Below are 26033 nucleotides of genomic sequence, written 5' to 3' on the forward strand. Positions count from 1 at the left end.
CAACGCTTTCACTTTGTCCTGCCAGGGTGATGTTTTGAAGCCTTCAGCGCAAATCTTGAGGGTCTTTAAATACCTCCACTAACAACACCGAGAAGACCCACCAATAGGCATACAATTGTTACTAGCTATAACGTACAGGCTGAGTTAAGATGTGTGTGTGTGTGTGTGTGTGTGTGTGTGTGTTTGTTGTGTGTGCGCGCTAGAGTTGTGGTTGCTACTTTACCGGGGAACATTGATTTTCAATGCTTCTGGATCCATTAGGAAATCAACTGGAGAGATATATTTCCAGTTTAAGGGAGCTGGAGTTAAGTGTATCTCTGCCGTTGTCACTGCAGCAATACTGCCTTTCTGTGATGCAGTTTAGCAACGTTTCGCTGAAAACGCTTTGTACCCAACGTATGTGCGTGAAACGAGTGGTTAAATTAAATGTTGGTAATTGGAGGATTTACGATGAACGTTTGTGGGTCACATACAAAGGACGAGCTATTAGGTCTGTCTTTGACACAGATTAAGGAAGATACCGACTATTGTAATTTTTTAGAAAAAGCTAAGTAGCATGGAGATGAAACTCTCTAGCTTGTATCAGGTTTTAGCTACGTAAGAGATAGTGTACGAATTAATGTTTCCATGATTTTAGTTGAGAAAGCGTTAACAAACACTCTTTGAACCCACATCTGGATTTTTGTTCTAACACGTGAGTACGTCTTGAAATTTATGTACTAAGGTTTGGTGACATTATGTTACAATACATAAAACTTGATACAAAAGCATATGCCAACATCGATTTAAAGTTATTTGTTGGTCTTCGCAGATATGTGAAACCATTCCTTAATAACTTAAAACCCGGGATCACTGAAAAAGAGTGTACTTGACATGGCATCAGTCGATTCAAACCTGACCAGTTTCGGAGAAGTTAAAGCATTTGAGAATGAGTCACCTGAATACGAAGCCGAAAGTTACGAAACACGTAGAATCCAGCAGAAGAAGGCGCCTCCTAAGTAAATCTCATTTAGATTGCAAGGTATTACATATGTCGCTTATTTTACTTGCATGAATATCTGATGATACTGAAAATAGTATTCATGATAAACTGATAGTTAATTTGCCTGAAAGAAAGTCAGTCGCTGCCTAGGGCCACAGAGAAAACTGAACTCAATAATTCTGCTGTCTTTTTAATTATGTCACAATGTCCTATTAGTGACAGCTTAACAGCTAGTATTGGTCTACTTCATAACACTTCTACGTACCAAGAATCCTGACGGTAGTACCATCCATTCCCATCCGTCTGTTTCTCTTACTGGTCGTAAGAATGACTGAACTAAGAAAGTTGTGGTCTGACGATGTAAAACGAACGGCGTAACCAGATAATGGCACTTGAGTCAGTTACGACGATAGTCCAAACAGGGCACCTTTGAAGTGATGTGAAATCGCTAGGACTAGATATAACAGGGTATACACTGCAAAGAAGGAAAGGCGAATAAGAAGACAATGTACTTGTATCTGCCATACATATTATTCAAAAATTAAAATCTAAGCTTATGCGGGTAGAGCATTAGTGAAATCCGCATCATCATACAATGGTTACAAAACTATGCCAAAGTCATCGTCTTGCACAAAAAAATGTGTGTGAAATCTTATAGGACTTAACATCTAAGGTCATCAGTCCCTAAGCTTACACACTACTTAACCTAAATTATCCTAAGGACAGACACACACGCCCATGCCCGAGGGAGGACTCGAACTTCCGCCGTGACCAGCCACACAGTCCATGACTGCAGCGTCTAAGACCGCTCGGCTAATCCCGCGCGGCAATGTTGCACATTTTCTTGTTAGAAGACTTTGGCTGCTTTGAATCAAAGCAATTTAAAGTTGATCGCACCATCTTTCTCGTGATCTACCTGTCCTTCTTATACCTTTGGATCTCAAGTCATTAGTATTCCTTGGTGTCCGGCTTCGATCCGTGCCACTCCTTTCTATGCTGTTACCTCATTTCTACTATTCCTAAAATTTGGACGTCCCCTCTTGTCCCACTACTCTTCTCATTACCTTAATATCTGTATCCTAGAAATAGCATTAGAAGGCTAATTTCTGCCGCTTCAATCCTTTTTAATGGATTGATCGTTAAGTCTATATTTTTGACTCACAAAGCAGTAAATAGTATTTATGGTAAATTTACATAACTTTCGCATTGTAAATAAACTTTTAGCTATGCCAATTTAAACAACTCACAACGTGACCACGGCATGGAAAAGAACTAGTCCATATTGCACTATGAGGACGATTGCGCTATGACTGAGAGGAACTGTTCGGAAATCCGGCATTGTTACCACGAACAAGAAAGAGCCTGACGAAGGTCTACCGCCCACTTTCGACTCATTATTTCGCAGATATTTGTCTACATTTATTATGAATATCTGCTAGTGTAATGTTTCGTTGCGTGTTTATCCACGGGTTCTAAACAGTGTGAGGGAAGAGGAGAAAATTTGTTTCCAGCACATTGCCTATTCTCACGAGTAGTAACATGTGAGCTACTTCATTGAGCGTGTCACAGAAATACATGAACTTCTCGAATAATTTTTGACCTCAGATTATTCGTTAGTGATGTTGTCCTCCTGCCGCTAGAAGGTGTAGAAAGCCTTGAAAAGGGATTCCATGTTGTGTAAGGAATAGCAGTTCGCTATAAAGTGGGAGGAATGCAAGTTAATGCCCATACGAAGCCAAAGGACCAACTGGTCTCCGATAAAGAGATTAGTAGTAAGGTCTAGGTGTAATAAAACGATGCGGTGTCAACGGTGGCGAACACATGAAACATTACTTGGGAAAGAGAATAGGAGACTCACGTTTGTTGTAACTGTTACGGAAAAGCGTGACGCGTCTTCAAAGGAAACATAATATGAGGTCCTAGTGCGAACAATTCTAGAATATGGTTCACTATATGGAGTCTTTATCAGATTAACATGACAACAAGCATCGAAGCCATATTGCGATAGGAACAGATCAGTATAACCATGAAAGTGTACCAGAGAACATCGTAGAATTCCAGTGGGAATGTGTCGAAGAAAGGCGACTTTCTCGTGAAACTCTGGAGAATGAATCTAGAAAACGAGGAAGACAGTGCAACAGTTCTGCTGCCTCAATAGTTCACCATGACTAAGGATAGTGAGTACAAGGCGGCAGTGATTAGGCCACCCGTATCTGAACAATCGTTTCTGCATTGCTATACAGGCAAATGGAACTGAACAGAAAGCTACTGATATTGGCACAAAGTATCCTCAGTGGCTCGTGTAGTATATTGATGAGTTTCCGAAACATGCAGAAATGAAATCTGCCGGAAATGCAAACAATTTGCACTCCTCTTCCGTCGTTTTCTTTGACCAACAATTCATGCCAAACTTGTCTCTTTATAGGAATGTTCTTCACAAACCGCCCGTTTCCAGAACATGTAAGCGTGTGTGTGTTTTGGTACAAACATTCATGCAAGAAACATTGTGTTTCATACTGACAGTATTCTGCGGATTTGTAAGAGGAAAAACACGCTACATTCACTCAACGTTTATCGTCCAGTAGCTCTGCCGTAGAAGTCCGAAGGAAGTACGATTTACAACGTTATTATCGTCCTTCGCTTGCTTCACAGCTACATCTACTCGTTTGTTTGACGACCAGCGTGCTTAGTTTAGGAAAAGAGGTTCTGCGAAGCTTAGTAATGAGATCATTTTATGTATGAATTAGTTGGTTTTCTTTTCTTTTCAACTTCGTTGGTCAGCTACAGAATACCTCAATAAGAATTGGCTTCCGAATATGTGTAACATAAATTCCTTCCACCCACATCTGTGCGTTGTTTGATTTTCCTTACACAACGAAACACCAACATATTTGAGTAGCGAGAGTAAAAAGCCTGTATGTACGAATCAACAATGATATAGAAATAATCGCTCGTGAGAAACTCACCTGGCCTTTTCTTGCACGATATTCTACGAACTATGGATTAAGGGCAACAGGTAGATTCGATACTCCTAGATTTCTGGGAAGCTTTTCAGACTGTTAGCAAAGGACAGAGTATACGGAATAGGTTCTCAGATGTATGAGTAAATCCAATATATTTTAAGTAACGGAACCCAGTGCGTTATCCTGAGCGGCGAACGTTTATGGGAGACAAAGTATTGTCTGAAGCGTCCAAGGTAAGTGCTATAAGCCGACACTTGTTCTCTATATACATCAACAGTCTGATGGATAGGGTGAGCAGCAATCTGTGACTATTAGCCAATGATGGCTGTAACGTACGGGAAAAGCTCGTAGTTGACTGACTGTATGGGGGTACAGGATTACTTAGATAAAATTTGTAGTTGTTGTGGTGAATGAGAGCTTTCTCTAAACATAAACAATATAAATTAATGCAGATGAGTCGGAAAAACAATCTTATAATATCCGAATATAGTATTACTGGTGTGCTGCTTGTCACAGTAACGACCATTAATTATCTAGGCGACAAGCTGCAAAGTGATGCGAAATGAAACGCGCGCGTATGGTCAGTGGTAATAAAGGTGAATGATCGTCTTCTGTTTGTTGGAAGAATTCTAGGAAAATGTAGTACAGCTACAAAGGTGACCGCGGACGGAACACTTGCGCGTCCCACTCTTGAGGTGTGCTCCAGTATTTAGGATCAGCAGAAGGTGCGATTAAGAGACATCGAAGCTGTTCAAAGGTGTGCTGGTAGTTTTGTTACCGGTAGGTTGCATAAAGTCACTTCGTGAACTCAAGTGGGATTCCCTGGAGGAGAGAAAACGATCTTCCGCGAAACACGATTAATACAGCTTAGAGAACTGGCATTTGCGACAGAATGCATAACAGTCGTACTACCACCAACATAAATCCCGCGTCAGGTTCATGGAGACAACAACGTACAACAGCCTTTCTTCCGTAGTTCCATCTGCGAGTGGAACTGCGGAGGAAACGACTAGTATTGGAACAAGGTATGATTCGGCATGGACCGTATGGCAGCTTGTGAGTGTGCATGTAGATGTTGATGACGACAACCCTTCCACCACGAACAATTTTTCATTCCACCATTGAACCAGAAGTGAAATGAAATGTTTGTATGATGTTGATGGCCGGGAGTCCCGATCTGGGGAAGCTCGGCCGCTGCGGTGCATGTCTTTTCAGTTGACGCCACACTGGGCGAATTGCGTGGTGATAATAATGATGAAAAGATGATGAGGGCAACTCAATACTCAGTCTCCGTGTGGAGAAAATCTCCGTCCCGGCCAGGAAGCGACAAGTTGACCACTGGGCTAAGCGGGCACATTACTTAACCCGAGACAACAGTGAACTCTCTAGTGATTCCTCTGCTCTGAGAAGTCAAGTATATAGTACAGCAATATTTGTGTGCAATAAAACAGCCCAGTTGTTAACCTCAGTGAAATTGAGCTACATTTCGTTTCATACAGCTTATGGTGATTGTAATATGTGGCTAAGAATACATTTACCACTAAGCTTATGCCCTAGTAGTTCAATTCGGTGTCTATCTTTTCCTCACTCACTAAGATTTTAAAATTTTTGCATCGTTATTTTTTTTCCGATGGTCCTTGTCATCCTTAGCTTAAGTCTTCTTAGCTTCCTCTTCACCATTCTCTCATACAGAATGTGGATGAATGGGAAAGAGGAGAATTTATATAGATATGTATACGCTGAATACACACATCCACTGTCGACCCACTCACTAGCACAGCACTTACGAAAGTTCATCTTTCTGCTGCTGTTTTTCTGTTTTTAGGTAGCAAGGTATACAAGACAGGAACGCTGTACACTGCTCTAGGAGTGCTTCAGCAAGGCTACATCTGACACTTTGAGAACAATGGGGAAACACATTCACAATAACAATAAGATCATTAAAGACAAAGCGGGACCAGGAGGGAGAGGGCAAGCGCGCATCTGTATCATGCCTCGACAGGGACGTGGGGAGATGGTGGGGATCAGGGCCAGAACTTGGGATTTTAACAACTGGAGATTTATTTTTTTCTCATTTATTCTTGTGTTTTAATACAGAATTATTTTAAATATTTCATTCGAAAATAGCTATATATTTACATAAATTTCTGTATTTAAATTCCATTAAATTTGATGTATAAACTTTATATGGACTGTTTTTTAACGGAATAACTCTCTTTTTAGAATTCGGAATATCAGTACTTCATGGGATTTGTATAGGCACTCTGTACGTTAGGGAACTCGTCGAGGCAGTCAGTTCTAACAGCTGTGAGGACGGCTAGCAAAAGATGAAGATTTTCTTTCTGTCGTACCAAAAGTTTTGTTCACAGTGACCATCTTTCCTGCTCCACCAAACGTGGTAAAAGTTGGTGTCATTGTCATCGAACGACATATCAGGCAAGGTAAAAAAAAGAATCAAACAGTAGTCAATAATAAGACGTGATTAATAGACGTCAGCCTTCATAAACACGATAGGAAAATTTGGGCGAGAATGGCATGCATACGGATTCACATAAATAGTATGCAAACTGCACCCTTAAAGTATTACGCAAAGTGGATTGTTTTCTCTTTTTTACAAATAACCCATGTAACCGAGCATCTTCTTGTAATTTATAGTAATATTTACTCGCAAAGTTACTTCATTATGGAAAAGCGTATTGTAGTATCCCAGTTTATTCTACTGGGCAAATGTAAGGAGCCCATGCACGTTATGTCAGATCCTGCTAAACGTGAGTAAACAGTAACAAACATTGGATAACTTCCTAACACAAATTGATGAAGACGGTATGACAATCTGCTTTGATGCGGTTCCAGCTGTATTACTTGCCTGAGTTTTAGAAGTAATTTTGAAATTCCTTTTGAATTTTCTGTTAAACAGTTATTTTATAAAATTTTTCATTAGTTGAAATGAAATGAGCAGATACTGCAAAGAAGCAAAATTAAAATGAATGAGAATGACTCTTATAAAGAATGAACTTTTCACTCTGCACCGGAGTCTGCGCTGATATCAAACTTCCTGGCAGATCAAAACTGTGTGCCGGTGCAAGATTCGCACTCGGGACCTTTGACTTTCGCGGGCAAGTGCTCTACCAAGTTCGAGTCTCGGTCCAGCACACGGACTTTTATAAAGCTGAAAAATTTTTATTCATTATGATGAAGATTAAGCACAATTTGAAAAATTAAAAGTGATGATGTACGAAGTTCAAGTTGAAAAATGATTAAAATCCTGATAGACAACGAAAACTATTTTACAGTATAGCAGAAAAATTTGTTGTTATGTTGCTTAGACTGTGAGACATTGGGGCAATGTAATTAGCACTCAATCATCGATAAACGCGAAATTGTATGAGGGTAAGCATGTAGAAGAATATATGTATCAGAAAGGACTGTCATAATAAACAAACGAAAGTATAAATACTAGAAATTATTTAGTAATATAAAGAAAAAGTTTCATAAGCTGAAAAATCCAGCTGCAGGGAAAGAAATATTTAGGAAATGTTAGTTTACGAGATGAAACGTCACACATTAACTTATGAGTTGCATGACCACTTTAATGCCAGCCTCAGATATAATAAGCTTGTTAAAGGAGACAAGAGGCGATTGTACTAAGGTGGTATTGGATTCAACAATGAAAAAGAGTCTAACAGAACACTGAAATAATTATACACAAACCATTCACCAATAGTGACCGTAACAGTTTCGGACTTACAAAAATCAGTGCATAGGATAAGAAATGTATGAATAGATCTGGTGTGTAAGATCTAAAAACCGATGGCGTACCATCAGGGTTCTAGAAAAGCATTATCATTGCAGTACCAGAGAAGAGCCAAAGAGAGAAATGCTGGAGCCGTCTTGACAATCGATCGGGTATATTTCGTTGCTTAAAATGTCAAAAAGGAAGAGAGAATAAAATACGGAAGAAGAATTAGAGAAAGAATTAGCTTCACACAACGCTTGAAAGTTATCCTCACCACGCATTTGGTAATAACAAAAGTTTGAATAAGACTGTGTCCAAAATTGTTACGCTAGGAACTTTCACATCTCTTCTTTGCAAAAAATTATTTAAATCTGCATTGTTGCAGATTATTGCTGGGAATCTGGCTGGCGAGAAATTTTAAACTTGACAGTTGGTTTGTTAGTTCACCATTTGTTCATTTGTTACTAAGGAGTGAATGACTTTGTTCGATGCTGGTACCATTTCACATTGGCTTCAAAAGCCCGCTTTATTCGATCTACAGATTCAGAGAAACTTTTGTTCCAGCTCATAATATTTTCGGTCATCTGTGTTTGTTGATCTTGAACTTCAGCTGTTTCCATATGCCGCCCATAGCGATTTGTAACATTAGTTCGATTCCCATTTGATCAATTTTTCCCAGTGATGCCCCAATTTTGTCCAATACACGTACGTAACAGCACTGTGACATATGGATACTCCACAATGAGAGCACAGGTGATTACCTCGTTGGAAGAAGGTGCTTCTGTAAGTACTAGAACCTTCTTCATCCAGATTTTTATCATTTTCTTGTGGACCAAAGCTTTCGAGTGTTATTGTTAGATAAATAGAACCTTCCCCCATGGTTCAGTCTTAGGTCTATAGGAGTATATAACAAGCATCGTGTACTGTAGACTATAAATGACACTGAACACAAGAAACCTGAACAAAAATGTTAGTGAAGTCGATTCTAATACTTACAAGAATCTCCCTTCCTGCGACGGGTAGTTGAGACTTGATGACACTAAAATGTTGTGGACGAATTTAGGCGTCACCACAATTGTTTTACACGAGGAAAAAGAAGCAGTTTCTGACGTACTTATTTTGTAAATGTATCTCCTGTCCAGACAGTAAGGTGCAGAGACAGAATCATATGAGCTGCTATATATGTACTTTAGGCTATACTCTAATGAGGTAATGAAAATGATAAAAGGTGCAACAACAAGTACTTATTACAAAATCTCCCGTCGCTTCGTTAAAAAGTGCATTCAGCCTTCAACAAAGTAACTCTCCTCACATTTTCACGTTAGAAACTGACAGTTTTCAGATTATGACTCACTGGGACATACGTTACTTTAAGTGGAAGCTAATTGTTTTCCCTGGTTTTTTAATTCTTATATTGACTTAAACTGGTTCTAGGGAACACTTGCAGATTGTTTTAAACTGGAACGGGTACTCCGGTGGCTCATATCTAACACGAATAATCTTGTTGCTTTTCCAGTCCCACAACGAGATAGGATACAGCGTACGATCTTCAACGACGAGCTACTGATTTTGCACATATATGTTCTGAAAATAATACCTCAATTTCTTTCTCTGTAAGACTCATTTTCTTAGCATGAAAATCTCCAAACATTTGCTAGCCGTCCTCCTTGACTTTTGATAGGAAAATGTATGGCGCCTAGACCAGGATAAGGCATATTCTAACAGCAGACACGGCTGTGCAGTAAATTACCAGTTGAGCTATACATTATTATTTACAGCGTACATTCCAAATTGTGTAGTCTGAGATGCTCTGCAGAATTCTGAGGATGTTTTCTATTGCAATTCGTGCATCGATTTCATCTCTATTTACGAACTTGTGGCTAGAAAAATGACTCATGTTTCAAAGTACCGTTTGTAAATATTAAATATACACGAAAATTATGACACTGTTTCTTTGAAGTTAACCGTACGCACCCTTACCCGATTTGTGGAAACTGTTACAGTTTCAATGAGTATGTGTCCAAAACTAATATCACTGATGGCACATCACTGAAGTGGAACTCATCCACAACCTTGCTCGAAATATTCGCTTGTATCAATGAGTAAAATTACGCTCTTTGTAACTGTCGCATAAGAACTTCTTACAAACCAATATTCTTCCTTTATATTATCGCAAATATTGTTCTGAAATTTTAATATTAAGAGCATGGTTTTGGAAATAAAAAAGATATTTGAAACAGGAATTTAATTCTGTCTTATATCTTGAGAGAATGCCCAAAATCATGCATTTATTACGTCTTCCTGCTGATACGCGAATGTTCCGCCACCAGCACGATAATAGTACTTACTCATAAGGAAAATTTAGAATGATATACAACAGTACTGAACCCACCAATTCACCCTACATAGCGGGCAAATATGATCAGTAGATTAGCATAAAACTAGTAGGAATTTTGTTTTTCAGTTTGAAATGAGTGAGCAAGGAAAAGGCCAGAAAGAGTTCAAACTACATCTATTACAGAAGCTTCTTACGCTATTAAGTCGTAGCTGGCCAGTTTAATTCAGTTTGTCGCACATTATATGTCTGCCGGGTAACATGGCATACACGTAGTTCACTTGGTATTTTAAGAAACAACAGCAAATCAGAGTTCTTCACAAATGGGACAGAACTTTTTTGCAAAAGTCTCGCAATATCAGTTTTTGGCATATTTTCCGAGGCTGTTGCTCTTTCCCAATGACGTGGATCATCAGATTTGCCTTTACATGAAATTGGGTGATGGAATAATATACGTGGATTCGCAGCACAGTCGGAACCGAACGTAGAAACAGGTCATTATTGAAGTTTTATTTTCGCCGTGTCACTTGAAAAAGTCTTTCCAACGACACACATTGTTTCGTTCGTATTTAAAAAACATACAGAGGCGTAGCGGTCAATTATGTCCCATGAAAAACGGTTACGGCTTTGTTTGTACCATATCTGGTTAAGTGAATAGCTCATAAAGTCGCACTTCCAGGTGTACATTGTGAAGTTTATGCTGCTGAAATTACCAATCTTGTTAGAACATTAACTCTGCCTCCAGCACCTTGATTAGGAACAACAGTTGCTAAAACAAAGAATACGAGTAGCACTTTGAAGTATATGAAAGGGCTTCATTCCTCCATAACTATCAGTCGTTCATATGAGGAAATATCATGCTCATTTTCTTCGTCCATGGTAGATGTTCAAAATGGAGCAACATTGTTTCGAAAATACTTAAATCCTGAAACACGAGTTTGGTTTTTTAATGACGTGCATCATTTCTTATTTAAGAGTTTTGTATTTTTCTAAATTTTGTGTACTGTATATGCATTATTCACCAAGTAGATCAGGCATAGATGAAAGTATGGAGTGTTAAAATCCACTCCGATGTAAGAAGAAATGCACAGGCTAACCAGAGACAATTTGCAATTTCTTCAAAAGTTGGAAATCTGGAACTGTCAGTCAACTTCACTCTGAAAGTTATGGGTACAGAGTCATACTATTGCTCACACGATTGTTGACCAGATTTCACGTAGATTTTAATTTATTAACTAGCGCTTTTCCGCAGGTTAACGTTAAAGCACTGTGTCTGAAAATAAGCACGCAAAAATATAAGGTACTAAGATAACGGTAGGTCATCAAATAATGGCAGAATTTAACAATAGCACTGTCTAACTACGGTGTAGATACAGGGTCTCTAAGAGGAAGAGCGTCGTAGAGCCTTACTGATGCGAATTTTATGACTGTAGCTGCGTTACAATCATTGAGGTTGCCCTACAAGCTTTTGCATTATTGCTCACCGTCTTGCGCTAAAACTCGTATGACAAAATGTGGCAGTAGACAACTACTTCACCACACAGAAATACTTTATATGAAATAGGTGAGCTGCTACGGACCTCCTGATAGTATTAATACAGAGCAGTGATCTTTCAAGGGATTTGATCAGAATTGTTGGCTCTAGAGGACCTAATTCGCGTACCGAAGCTATATGAACTGTACGCGTTCTCCACTACTTGCTTTCTTCGTGGCTCGATATCATTTATCTTCACGCAGGCAGGCACTTGCCACATGAGATCCAAGAGGCGTGTGGCCCATCCACATGGCGAAGCGAAACTGTTGCTAGCAAGCAGCGAGAAGGAAGGAAGCATCACACATGAGCCCCCTACGAACATCCGGTTTACGAGCAAGCGAGTGCGATCGAGCGAGATCTGTGAAACCATAGACGTTTCTCAGGTAGCGTTGTTATTAGGCAAAATAGTTTTGGTAATATTGGACAGCTTCCACCAAGCTGTCGATAGTGTACCCGCCCTTGCCGTAGCCGCGTGAAGACCACTCGGATCGGTCACTTGCAGGGCTGTAAATGTCTTCCATGAGGCTGATTTTTAGTTGTGAAAGGAGCTTACGGTTAGGCTTCGCTTCTATTCCTACAGGTACTTTTGTGTGTTGTCGGTTATGAGGAAGCACAAGTCAGAGATCAAACCAGGAATAGGGGTTATGAATGCTAAATAATTTGGAATGTTGTTGCTCGATTATCTTTTAGTTGATATCAGTTTGTCTGCAGAATATCGTCCCGTGGTAAGTAAAATGAGAATGTTTGGCTTCCAATGCGGAAAATGTTGTTGTGCTCGGAGTTCGAGGCAGGGGTGTTTGCCGAAACCTCGTATTGGAGGGTGAGGGCGGTGGTCGATGTAGTTAACGTGCGCCAGTGTTTCGAGACGAATCAGTGGGCGCCCTTCCTCGGCGCAGCGTCGGGCGGTGAGTGGCGGCGGGTGCTGCGCTCAGCTGGTGAGCCACTCGTCGGCCGTGTCGTCAGTGCCGCTGCTGAAGGTGTAGAGCGCGACGCCGTTGGCCGCGGCGGCCGCCGCCGCCTCGAAGCCGTCGCTCTCGTCGTCGTCGTCGGGCGGCACGCAGGCGCCGGCCCAGCACGGCGACAGCCGGCACAGCGGGGGCGGGGGCGGCGGCGGCGCCCCGGCGTGACGTCACTCGCTGCCCGAGCTGGCGGGCGAGCCGCGCAGCAGTCCGTTGACCGGCAGCGTGGGCGGCGGCAGCGGCGCGGCGTCCTCGTCCAGCGCCGTGTGGGGCGGAGGCGGCGGGGGCGCCGCGCCCGGCAGCAGGGGGGCCGACAGCCCCGGGGGCAACCCCGGCTGCGGGGGTGGCTGCGGGGGCGGCGCCGCTGGCCACGCGTCCACCAGCATCAGGTGGTCGTCCCCCTGCGCGCGACACCACAGCTCACAACACACGTATTCAGCGCAGAACTGCATGCAGCCTGACCTCTGAAACAAGAAGGCCGGTGTGCCTGCCTGCGGCACTTGCTTTCGGCCCCACTCGTGCACAGGCATGCCGTGATCTGTCCGTAAACTAACGAGCGAGCTGGCGAGTCCCCACTCTACTTGCCCAGTCGCGTCACTAAATGAACTTTCAGGCCATTTCCCAATTTGTAAATAACAGATTTCAGATATCAGTCGTCCTTCGGAATTTTTATTGTCAGATCTAGATTTCAGTCAGAAACTAGCCATCCTCAGTGCACTATCCTTTTTCCGTCAATGCATGTAATGCCTGTTGGTCTGACTTTGTACACAGTTCATTGAATGAACGGTGTACAAAGCCAGACCAACATGTATCACATGCATTGACCAAAAAAAGGAGTGCATTGAGAATGGCTAGTTTCTAGCTGAAATCTAGATCTGCCAATAAAAATTCCAAAGGACAACTGACAGCTGAAATCTATTGTTTACAATTCAAAATAACGGTCGCTGCATGCAACAGCCTCTGAATGGAGGGTAACCTGATTTCCCAATTTTATGCCGACTCTTCCCCATCGTGCCTTCCCAAATAAGCATCAACGCAGTGCTCAGACACGCCAAAAAAATTTATTTTTCACTAAATATGTTAATAATGTACTCAACATTAAATTTAGTAACTACTCAAACTATCGAAAGAAATTCGTATCAACAAAATTTACACGTATCACAATAAGCTGCATTATATTGCCGGACGGGAAACTAATTCTCAGCTATTCTGTACCGCAGTAAGGCGTTCTTCCGGGTAAAGTTTCTTCCATAAACGCTGCTCGCTCTTCAGTTTATCGACAGGCTATACTAACAACATCAGAACTATTGCTACTACTACACTTTCTACCATTAACACTACTAGTCTTAATACCACTACACCACGTAACACTACAACAACTTACTCCGAGTTCAGTTTACGGTATATGCCGCAGCTGCAGTGCAGCCTGAAGGGCGTTTAACCGTGCCGATTTGTGACCCAATCGATCAGTGCGAAGCTGTCACAGTTTTGTACGACTAGCCAACAGAGCAATGGTTGACAGTAGCTAAACTTATTTGTGAACTGGATCTAGTCTTAATTTCCTTCTCCCTCCCTCTCTCTGTTCATATCCTCTCCTCCCCTCACTTTCTTCATCTCCTTCTTGTCTCTCTGTCTCTCCTCTCGTCTCCTCTCGTCTCTTCTCTCTCACCTCCTCTCTCCCCCCCCCCCCCCTATCTTTCACCACCTCCTCCACCACCCTGTGTCTGCCAATTTTCTGCTTCCCTCTACCTATATCCCTCACCCCTTCCCCTATCTGTCCATCTCCCCTTCTTCTGTCTCTGACATTGAGCTTTGTTTGTTAAAGCCGACATATCCTTGGTTGGAAACTGAAGTCGCTTAAAGTGACTGGGAAAACTGGTGGGCTTTTGCTATACGGGGTATGCTGCTGCTGGATCTAAGAGGATAATAGCTTCATTGACAGTATTTCTCAAAGTTTTAAATTGCGAACGAGTATAAAAACAAAGTTTCAGATGATTCAGGTTCTGCAGTAGTATTCTGACCACAAGTCTTTGAGCCATAAATAACACTTTCCGGTTTTCTCTGAAAGAAAACAACACGTAACTGAGTATACAAAGTCCCGTTACTCCACTTAAAACTGAGTGCAAGAATCAAAACGAAACCGCATATTTTCACAGCACAGCATGACTCCACATTCCTTTTCCCGCGGTCTGATTTAACAGGAAACCTGTGTTTACATATCATACACATTAAGCACGTGGTGCCAGTGTCCGCCCGAGAGTCGAGTATCGTGTAAAGCTGTGAAGCAAGTCGCCAAGAACTTCTCATGATGTTAGGTGACAACTTTGTGAGACGAATTGCTCTTATGTGGTGGGATACATAAGGACACAAATGCTTCATAAGTTATTTCGCCTACACCCGATGCCTGTTCCCTTTGATGCTTTTGAAACGTGGATTCTGTTAGCGTTCACAAGCTGTGGTAGACATAATGGCCGGTGTGAGCTTAATAAACGGGATACTGGGCCCCATGCATTGTTTGAACAGAAACCACCGACCCTGTTTATTACACATTTTGACATCTAAGTCAAAAAAGGCCATTAAAGGAGATGAAATTCCCTCAATATTATTGGGATCCTTAGCAGAGTCAGCTATTAGAAGACTATTTCACCTGGTGTGAATGAATGTGCTAGCAAGCCAGCAGTTTGCTCTGCTGTATCTGACTATGAACGGCGCCTGTGCGGCCTCAAAACGTTGTGTCAGTCGTGATCAGAACAGTCTTCTGTGCAGATGTGAGTGCTTTATGTTCGAGCTAAGTGAATCCGAACGTGGGCATATTGTTGATGATTGTATTGTGGGTGCTTTCGTAATCAAGATAGCCGAAGTGTTTCAAGAGTCACTGTATCGAAAATTTATGCCGCAGACGGGGAAAGCGTAAGAACATCAACCGATAAGACAAATGGTTCAAATGGCTCTGAGCACTATGGGACTCAACTGCTAAGGTCATTAGTCCCCTAGAACTTAGAACTAGTTAAACCTAACTAACCTAAGGACATCACAAACATCCATGCCCGAGGCAGGATTCGAACCTGCGACCGTAGCGGTCCTGCGGTTCCAGACTGCAGCGCCTTTAACCGCACGGCCACTTCGGCCGGCCCGATAAGACACAATGCGGATGAAAGTGTATGTTGAGTGTTCGTAATAGACTGTCACTAGAGAGGATTGTGATGCAAAATAAGGGGACGACAGTTGTAAAATTCATCGCAGAAGTGAATGTCGCAGTCGTGAAACTGTCCGCGGCGAAAAGCACGAAGGGAGGTCCATAATCTGGTAACTGCAGTGCGTGGTGGAAATCCAAAACCATATATAAGTTATGTAAAGCCCCGTAATAGTAAAACGTGGTATCGAAGCTATAAAACCTGGACTACGGAGCAATGGAAGAAACTAATTTGGTCAAACGAATCTCGTTACTCATTTTTTTCTAACTTTCGGCCGAGTTTACCTCCCAAGAGCAAAGCATGGAGGGGGTTCGGTGACAATTTGGGCAGTCATATTGTGGTATTCTATCGACTCCATGGGTACTCCGCACGGTCCTATTACCGTCAAGGCTTATGTGATCATTTAGGCTGATCAGGCTCATGTCATGGCACAGTGTTTCTTCCCTAATGACGATGACCTGTACAAAGACGGTAGAGCCCCTGTTAATACTGTTCACATTGTCCAGACTGGTTTCGTTAGCACGAGGATGAATTGTCTCATCTCCCCTAGGCATCACAGTCACCAGATCCCAGTGGTCTTTGTGCTCTACTTTTGAGTGAAGGACGTGTGATTGCTATCCAGCTCCATCATCGTTAGTTGAACTTGCCACTATTTTGCGGGTAAGAATGCTATCAGATTCCCCTTAAAACCAAACAGGACCTTCTTTTACCCATTCCCAAGCGACTAGAAGCCGTTTTTATAACAACGTTGGTCCCATTCGGCACTAGGAACGGTAATGTTCGTGTTTTTGATGTTTCCATATTTTTTACCATCTTCTGAAAATGAAACGTCAGGCAGAACGTAATAATTACAGTTATAGAAGGTGGGTACTGATTGATGTAAATATAATGAGCTAACAGTTTAATAAGTCATGGATACACAATACTGATACGAATGATTACAGAAGAATGGAAATACTGGTGGAGACTAGCCTCGGAAAGGATCTCTTTCGGTTTCACAGAAAAATCAAGAAAACGCTAGGGAATACTGACCCTACGACCTACCTTCAAAGATAAGTCGAAGTATTTCTAGATTTAGAGAGGCCCTTTGAGAATGTTGACTGGACTACACTGTCTAAAGTTATGACGACAGCAAGACTAAAACAGAGTGAGGGAAAGCTTATTTGCAGCTAGTACAGTAAATACAGTGTCTTAAAAGGAGGACATGAAAGGGATACGTCAATTGGGAAGGGAGTGAAACAGGTTTTTCAGCCATTACCAAAGGTATTCATCTATTACATTGAGCAAGCTGTGAATTAAAACAACGAGAAATTATAAAATGGAATTAAATATCACGTAGTTGAAAGGAAAAGATGGCGACTTATATGTTATAAGCTGAAAAACAACAAATGTAAAAGAAGGGTGATGCAATGGACTCGAATTAAATCATGCGATACTGACGGAATTGGGTCAGAAGTTGGACACCAATACTGATGTAGGAGATTTGTCATTTTGAGACCATAATAGCTGAGGACGCCGAAGCAGAGGCGATATAAAATGCAGACGGGCAATAGCAAGAGGAGTGCTACTGAAAAATAGAAATTAGTTACAGCCGTTTACGTGACACGATAATTTGAGCGCCGCAGCAGTCTGCTTGGTGTATACCTTACTGCAACGCACGTGCTAAGAGAGATCTCGTAGTTTTAAGATTGTGTTCTAAGAGAGAGTGGTGAAACACCAGTTACCGATGGTATGATCGATAGAGACAGTGACTTCACGCTCAGTGAAGCACGGGACGCAGCGTTCGGCCAACTGTAGTCACGTCAGCCGAGAGCGACATCGCAGCCTACGGAGGCGACGATCACATCCGCCGATAACTCCACCTGAGGGGGCAAGCGGCCAAGCAGTGACGGAATGACTAGGGAGTGTAAAAGTGTAAATGCAGCACGGGTTTGAATGCAGATGCGTATTGCATGCGTGTATTAATGTTCTGGCCGTTTCAGTAGTGAATGCACACTTCGAAGATTTCTTTGTTATAGCCGCATGAATCTAGGCACTTATAATGGACATTCAAAAGCAGCAACCCACCTGGTCCCTTTTCACTTAGTATGAAAATATGACAATAGTGTTTTATAAAAGCGAATTGGAATTGGTGACTGTATGTGCTGACTCATGAATAGCCTCTTAACTGCATTGCATATAATGCGGGTCTTCTTTTCTTGTTACTTTTCGAGAGTGTGTTGGAACAGGGCTGAACGCTGGATCTGGGACAGGCAAAGCAGTGCCAGACGTAACGAAAGAAGCGGCCTCTTGCGTCCGCACAGGCAGGCAGCCGCAGGTGCTGTCTCCCTGAATGTCGCCTCCACGGGCGAGCCCCGGGGGCTGGAGCTGCTGCGCGTTTATGAGGCAGCCCTGCAGCCGAGCAAAGGCGACGTGAGGAACTTTATCAAAGGGACGCTGGCACTTATCCGGGTTCTGAAGAGAGTATTCAGCAGATAACAATCTTATGCTTTCCTAAGGAAGCATAGCTCGCAGAAACAAGAACCTAGCCTCGGGCATAGCTTTTACTTTCAGAGAATGATGCGACACTAGTTACTGGGCACAAAAACACGCCAAGAGATAAAATGCTTGTGTTCCACGAAGACGGACCAGAAGCAATAGCTTTTCGGTTAAAGGGGCGAATCAAAAAGTCATGGGCGTTTTAACACGACGCGTTTTCTTGTCGGCATTTTTGTCCAAGAAGGAATCACAACATTGGCTAAGTGAGTGTTCTTTTTCAGCGACTGTCGGGCATTTCCTGTTTGGCTTAAAGAGAAGAGCAAGCTGTACTACCCAACAATAACAGCGGAGTTGATCAGGAGACAGGGAGAATTGTTCAGCTAAAGCAGTGATGGGTCGCAATTACTTTTAAATCAGATAAATGTAAGAGTGTGAAATTAATAGCATATGCTGTTTAACAGTTGGGTTTATCATCATATTTATACAACTTCAGCCACTGTCCATAATTATTATAATAATATGCACAACTTATCTGAGAAAAGAAAGAATTGTTTTTGCGGAATTTTGTTGTTTTGTACATAATCAAGTACATTTTATGGCAAGAACGGAGTAACGTTTAAGCTTTCAGTATCCTCCATTTCGTATTTTTGTGTAAGTTTTTGTGGATTTTTGGAATTTCGGACAAGCGTACAAATCCCTAATACCTGTATTGATTAACGATTTAACTTCCGGGCTGAAAATCAGACAGTCTTATGTTGCACCCACACAACAACTTACGCTTATTATACACACTGCTTTCTTAAGTGTTCACCTGTAGTCACGGCTATTTGATTTCTTTATTTTCTCAGCAACAAATCTCGTCTGGGACGCCCTACTTCCTTTGTGGCTAACTTTTCCTGGTAATTTTTTTTCTGTTAGGACATAAAAAAGATTCCACAAAGTTCATGTTGACACTGTACAGGAAAGCCGATTCCTGCACACTAAACAACCAACACCAAACTCCAGTTTGCAGAAATGGTTAAATTCAAGTAGTACTATATACCAACGAGGTGACTTGACTAGAATACAAATGAGGCAATGAGACTCATAAGGCCAAAAAGAGAGTAAGAGAATATCAGAAAAACCAATGGGACAGCTATTCGTGAATGTTCATGTGTACATACAATTTGGGCCTACACTACAGATAAATCTGAACCTCCATAAGATCAACAGATGTCAGAAGCATTCCCCGATATAGTGGTTTCTATGGATGCGAAGGTGATCACCCCTAGGAAATAACGAAAACATAACAGTTTGCCATATATGCTGCAACAAATAAACGCAATAGTTTGACAATTACATAGTTTCTCTGTTCTCCGTCGAAAGATATGTTTTTAACGTTTTTGAAGTTGCGTGCCGTTTTGGAAGTCCTGCCTCTGGAATTACATTCTTGTTACATATTCCTCACCCGTTTTTTTGTTTTCTGCATTTCTTTGCGATTTCTACGTGGTATCTCACTTGCTCTCGCTATTCATCACATTTACTTGCGACGGTAACGCATTCTTACCACAGGACACATATTCTGTAACAGATGTCTAGTATGACAAATGCCAAGAGTAGAGAAAGAGAACAAACATTTCAGTGATCGTACGGACAGTTCGTAAACGGCGCGAGATAGTTTGGAACACGACGCGGTCACTTGGCAGTCCAACATCGTTATCACTTAAACACGACACCGACGCTGACTCATGATGCTCTTTAGTGCACTTCTTTTTCTTCGACCGCTCACTGTTCCTACACTACTAGCCATTAAAATTGCTACACAAAGAAGAAATGCAAATGATAAACGGGTATTCATTGGACAAATATATTATACTAGAACTGACATGTAATTACATTTTCACGCAATTTGGGTGCCTAGATCCTGAGAATTCAGTACCCAGAACAACTACGTCTGGCCGTAATAACGGCCTTGATACGCCTGGGCATTGAGTCAAACAGAGCTTGGATGGCGTGTACAGGTACACCTCCTCATGCAGTTTCTACACGATACCACAGTTCATCAAGAGTAGTGACTGGCGTATTGTGACGAGCCACTTGCTCGGCCACCATTGACCGGACATTTTCAATTGGTGAGAGATCTTGAGAAAGTGCTGGCCGGGGCAGCAGTCGAACATTTTCTGTATCCAGAAAGGCCCGTACAGGACCGGCAACGTGCGGTCGTGCATTAACCTGCTGAAATGTAGGGTTTCGCAGGGATCGGATGAAGGATAGAGCCACGGGTCGTAACACATCTGAAATGTAACGTCCGCTGATCAAAGTGCCGACAATGCGAACAAGAGGTGACCAGTATGGCGATGACGAATACGCGCATCCAATGTGCGCTCACCGCGATGTCACCAAACACGGATGCGACCATCATGATGCTCTAAACAGAACCTGGATTCATCGGAAAAAATTACGTTTAGCCATTCGTGCACCCACGTTCGTCGTTGAGTACACCATCTCAGGCGCTCCTGTCTGTGATGCAGCGTCAAGGGCAACCGCAGCCGTGGTCTCCGAGCTGATAGTCCATGCTGCTGCAAACGTCGTCGAACTATTCGTGCAGATGGTTGTTGTCTTGCAAACGTCCCCATCTGTTGACTCAGGGATCGAGACGTGGCTGCACGATCCGTTACAGCCATCCGGATAAGATGCCTGTCATTTCGACTGCTACTGATACGAGGCCGTTGGGATCCAGCACGGCGTTCCGTATTACTCTCCTGAACCCACCGATTCCATATTCTGCTAACAGTCATTGGATCTCGACCAACGCGATACGATAAACCGCAATCGCGATAGGCTACAATCCGATCTTTATCAAAGTCGGAAACGTGATGGTACGCATTTCTCCTCCTTACACGAGGCATCACAACAACGTTTCACCAGGAAACGCCGGTCAACTGCTGTTTGTGTATGAGAAATCGGTTGGAAACGTTCCTCATGTCAGCACGTTGTAGGTGTCGCCAACGGCGCCAACCTTGTGTGAATGCTCTGAAAAGCTAATCATTTGCATATCACAGCATGTTCTTCCTGTCGGTTAAATTGCGCGTCCGTAGCACGTCATCTTCGTGGTGTATCAATTTTAATTGCCTGTAGTGTATTTTGCTTTATTACGCAGTCCAGTAAACGTTCTTCCTGTTCTCATGCTTGATCTGTGTTCAGTTTTTGACGGGCTATCCACTCGGCCATCTTGCCACTATATCTGAGGAGGGTGCGATGGGGAGTTTACCTTGTGAGTGGCCAGTCGGCGTCCAGAGTCGTGTTGGCGGGAGCACAGCCCTCGCCCTGTATCACAGAGCCCCAGGCACGGCAGCATTGCTGTGCACGTCTCGTGCTGATTCCTCACAGTGAGAATTACTAACGGCACCGGCGTCGTAGGACAACCCCTGGTCCGCATTTGCTCCGATATTCTGTGGTTATCCGTCTCAAGCCCAGCATTATTTAAGTAGAAGGATGCGTTGCTCAGTCTAACTGTTCCTTCACACAAAATCTCATGAGTATTTTTTAGAACGTAAGCTGCGTCATAATGTTAAGTGCTCCTTTACCTTCCAGTAACTCTGAAAACCAGCAGAGAAATTTTGGAATATCAACCATAGTTCTGTTGCCTTCAGAGGCGTTCAGTGTGTGTTTTTAATTGGTTAAATTAATGAGTTCATTTCAAACTTGTTTCTGTTAACAACTCCCATTAATATTAAATCTAATGCTGTGTAGTTCTACACAAACAGGGGCATAAATTCTTCGTATCAGTCATTCTGTTGTGCATAGTAATTTCGGCTGCTCTTAATTAACTTTCTCCGTCAAGGTAAATATTTTAAATTCGTACGGGGTTCTGAACTATTACGTCATTCTTCTGGCCTCAGTGGATATAAGCTATAACTTGCCTACTGCCACTTTTAACAGGTGCTCTTTTCCTACGATATATACCAAATGTGTAGAACAAGAGGAATTTCACAAGTTTTGTTGTAGTCACAAAACTTCAGAATAAGCTCAAGGGCAACATTTCACCTCGGTAGGTATCAGTACAATATACTTCGTGCCAATAAAATAATCTTTACTAAACTAAAGAACATAACATTTTCAGCTCATGCTAAGCATGGGCTGAAACAGTACATCTAAAATATCACAGTGTGAATACATCGATATCCCCCTCAAACAAGGCAAATAAATGCACAAAACACAAAGGTTTGATAACTCTGGCAGCATTAATTTAGTTATATGCCGTCATTTTTTCCACTGGATGTATTCTTGAACGGACGTGTCCGATATACCACACTGCTAGATTCACACTATCCAATCACATTAATGTGCCACTCTGTCAGAAGCTTAAATAAGAACCTTTTGCAGCTCGGATCGCTGCAAGAAGTGCATCATGAAAGTCATTGAGGTTAAGGTTGAAACACTCCCGTTTTGTCCTTTATTGGGTGTTGTGTGATTTACCGAAGCCGCCAAACTGTTAGTTATTGTGATTATATGACTGTGTGCTTAATGGATGAAAGGTTATCGGTTTTTTTTTAATTGTGATAATATGACCGTGTGCTTAATGGATGAAGGTTATCGTTTTTTTTTTTTTTTTTTTTTTTTTTTCGCCTTGGTTTCGGGAGTATTTCAACCGAGTGCAGCTGTTCTGAAACGGAATAGGTTAATGATTGAAAGTTTATCTATTATTAAGAACCATAAAGGTTGCGATATACAAACCGATATGTATTTTCTACCAACACACAAATTCTGAGGCAGTCGCTACCTTCGTTTTACACGTTTAATTACGGCTATATCTTTTTATTGGTTGCTGATTTCAAGTACTTCGTCACACACAATGATGATGGTTAACATTCGCAACAATCCTCATTGCAATCTATGGTTGTTGCTGGCCGACGGGAAACACGTAATTCGGCGCTTCTCACTTTTGGTTTCATATCACTCGCGAATCGGTATCGATGATGGTCAACGCCACGACTATAAGGGGGACGCGCTCATTTGTCATACTCCGGTTTACTACTCGCTCGACCACCATTCTAGCCCGTCTCTCCAGTACTCACTCGACACTCGTCTCACTGCCTCCTGCAGCGCTCGACAATCGACGCCTGTCTGCTATCGACCTGGACGTCGGACACTAGCATCTATGTTCGTGGGTTCACGGTTCCCTTACAGTCTGAAGCCTTTCCAACACCAGTTCCATTGCCAGCTAAACTGGACATGTCGACTGAGGATCCCTGGCACGAACTGGCCGATCGAGGTGGTCCAACAGTTCCTCGATTGAGTTTAAATCCGGGAAGTTTTGTTGCTAGTGGAGTGAGATAAGCCAATCCTGCTGCTCTTCGAACCACGTAGGTAGACTGGGAGCTATGTGAGACGTTGCATTGTCCTACTAGTAGATGCCATCGTTCTGAAGAAGATCTAACTGCATGCAGAGGTGAACATAATCTCCAAGAATACACACATACTTGTATTGATACATTGTGTGCCTTTCAGAATGACGAGGTAACCGAGGGAATGCCTCGAAAATGTTCCCCAGACCGTAAGGCTCCTTCCTCCTACATGGACGCTTTCGTCGATTGTTGCCGGCTGTTTCCTGTCAGACGTTTCACGCGGTACACACCAACGGCCATCTCTCCGATGGGAGAAACAACGTGATTCATCTGAAACGGCCATCTGCCATCATTCAGTGAACGTCCCAAAGTTGGAAGTCACAGGTAACTCGTGAAATCTCTGAGACTAATTTAAGAGGTAGAAAATTCTTTGCAGTCGTTCTGCAGGAAAGTGGCTGTTGCAGCAAAAGACAGAAGGGGCAACATTACGAGACCAAGTCCTGATCCTTTAGTTTTGAAGTTGACGGAAAATGTTTTGTGGTGAAGTGTGAAGACTGATTTTGAACTGTCCTCTACGAAGTTTTTTCGTTTAACTTTTCCCCCGTTACTTGTGGCAACGTTGAAAGTGCATGTTATACTCATAGAAATGTTGTGCCTGACAAACTGGGAAATGGGGCTACCTGCCGGCACCACGACGAGGATGGAGTTCTCGTTCCACCCAGGCAGCGACACCGCTCGAAAAATTGTAACGCGTCAACAAACTGTACTCAGGCCCAGAACGGTATTCTCAAACTGTCTATTCACAACTGGAATTATGTACTGTTTGTCGTTGAGGACACAACAGTCACTTACATTTTCTCCTTATTTAAACTGGGTCGGTGAAAAAAATAGTTGGTATCTGTGGTGTCACCGCCAGACAGCACACTTGCTAGGTGGTAGCCTTTAAATCGTCCGCGGTCCGTTAGTATACGTCGGACCCGCGTGTCGCCACTATCAGTGATTGCAGACCGAGCGCCGCCACACGGCAGGTCTAGAGAGACCTCCTAGCACTCGCCCCAGTTGTACAGCCGACTTTGCTAGCGATGGTTCACTGACAAAATACGCTCTCATTTGCCGATAGTTAGCATAGCCTTCAGCTACGTCATTTGCTACGACCTAGCAAGGCGCCATTATAGTTATTATTGATACTGTAAATCATGTACCTTCAAGAGCGACGTTCACCATTAATGGATTAAAGTTAAGTATTCCGCCAGCTACGTCCGTTTTTTCTAAATTCTCATTTCCGTGTTCTGTTCCAGACCTCACGCCAGCCTGCGTGAGCTAAAACGCGTGCCTTTCGGCTTTCTCTCGTAACCCGGTGTTGGCTCTCCTGCCAACCCAAAAGAATCTCTGGATTATGAAGACCCCATTTTTTGCGTTAGTTTCGTTTTTCTTCGGTTTGGATGGTGAGTATTGGGAACAGGAGATGGAAAGTTGTTAATAGGCTGTTTTAGCCATTTTCAAGGCTAATGAGTATGACTGTCAAGTAGAGAAAGGTAACCGCTCCAGACACATTTTAATCTTTAATTTCTATTGAGGATCTACTGTTGCAGAAGTCACAATAAGAATTTGTTGTGAGTACGGGAGTGAACATCACTGAAATGGTTTTCTCATTCACGAGTAGGGACACTCGACTTGTGCGATGAACCACGTTCTGGAATACTTTCCCTTTTCAATAGGAACCACTTAGATCAATGGTTCACAATAGTCTTCGACAAACATCGCGGAAATTCTCACAAATTTTGGAATTCCATCACACAATCTTTATGCGTTATTTGTATCCACTGTACGAGATTCAGAAATTGGGTGTATGGGTACCTTGTTTACTAGGTGCACCAAGAGAAGTCATGGAATAAACATATGTTCTTCTTTGCTGTACCGTTGCCGTTTAGCTTGTCAAATGTACGAACTATTCCTTGGGAACACTACAAGCGACGAGAAATGATGTCTGCATACGAACATGAAGAGGACGAAAGAATGGCTCAGTCCACCGATAAAGGCAACACACGAGCGAAGGTGACGGGCACACTAAAAAGAAAGAAATCGCGGTGTTTTGTGGAACCAAATTAGCTTTCTTCATCATGAACTGCTATTAACGAAATGCCGGCCGGTGTGGCCGAGCGGTTCTAGGCGCTTCAGTCTGGAACCGCGCGACTGCTACGGTCGCAGGTTCGAATCCTGCATCGGGCATGGATGTGTGTGATGTCTTTAGGTTAGTTAGGTTTAAGTAGTTCTAAGTTCTAGGGGACTGATGACCTCAGATGTTATGTCCCATAGTGGTTAGAGACATATTAACGAAATAAACGATAAAGGCTGCTGCACCTACTGTAACGCTAAGACAGTTTGGCATTGCTGTTGCAAATAAAACATATGGTAAATTTGTGCCTGTCATTCCACGACAATGCACGCTCACGTACAACCATAATCACCAGAGATGTTATTGCTCAGTTTGCTTGGGAACAACTGTAGCACCCTACAAACTCACT

The 26033-nt window shown here is 42.6% G+C and overlaps 1 protein-coding gene across 1 annotated transcript in view; it reads right to left on the minus strand.

Moving 5' to 3' along the window:
• Positions 1-12679: 12679 nt before the first annotated feature.
• Positions 12680-26033, minus strand: part of LOC124545684 — a 150899-nt gene continuing 137545 nt past the window's right edge. The window contains exons 7-9 of the mRNA XM_047124631.1: positions 21432-21679; positions 18005-18157; positions 12680-12910 (exon numbers count right to left, since the gene is read on the minus strand). Coding sequence (XP_046980587.1) covers positions 12680-12910; positions 18005-18157; positions 21432-21679 — 632 coding nt within the window. The remainder of the gene's footprint in view (positions 12911-18004; positions 18158-21431; positions 21680-26033) is intronic.

The sequence above is a fragment of the Schistocerca americana genome, chromosome 8, assembly GCF_021461395.2.
Source record: "Schistocerca americana isolate TAMUIC-IGC-003095 chromosome 8, iqSchAmer2.1, whole genome shotgun sequence".
Classification (NCBI taxonomy): Eukaryota; Metazoa; Arthropoda; class Insecta; order Orthoptera; family Acrididae; genus Schistocerca; species Schistocerca americana.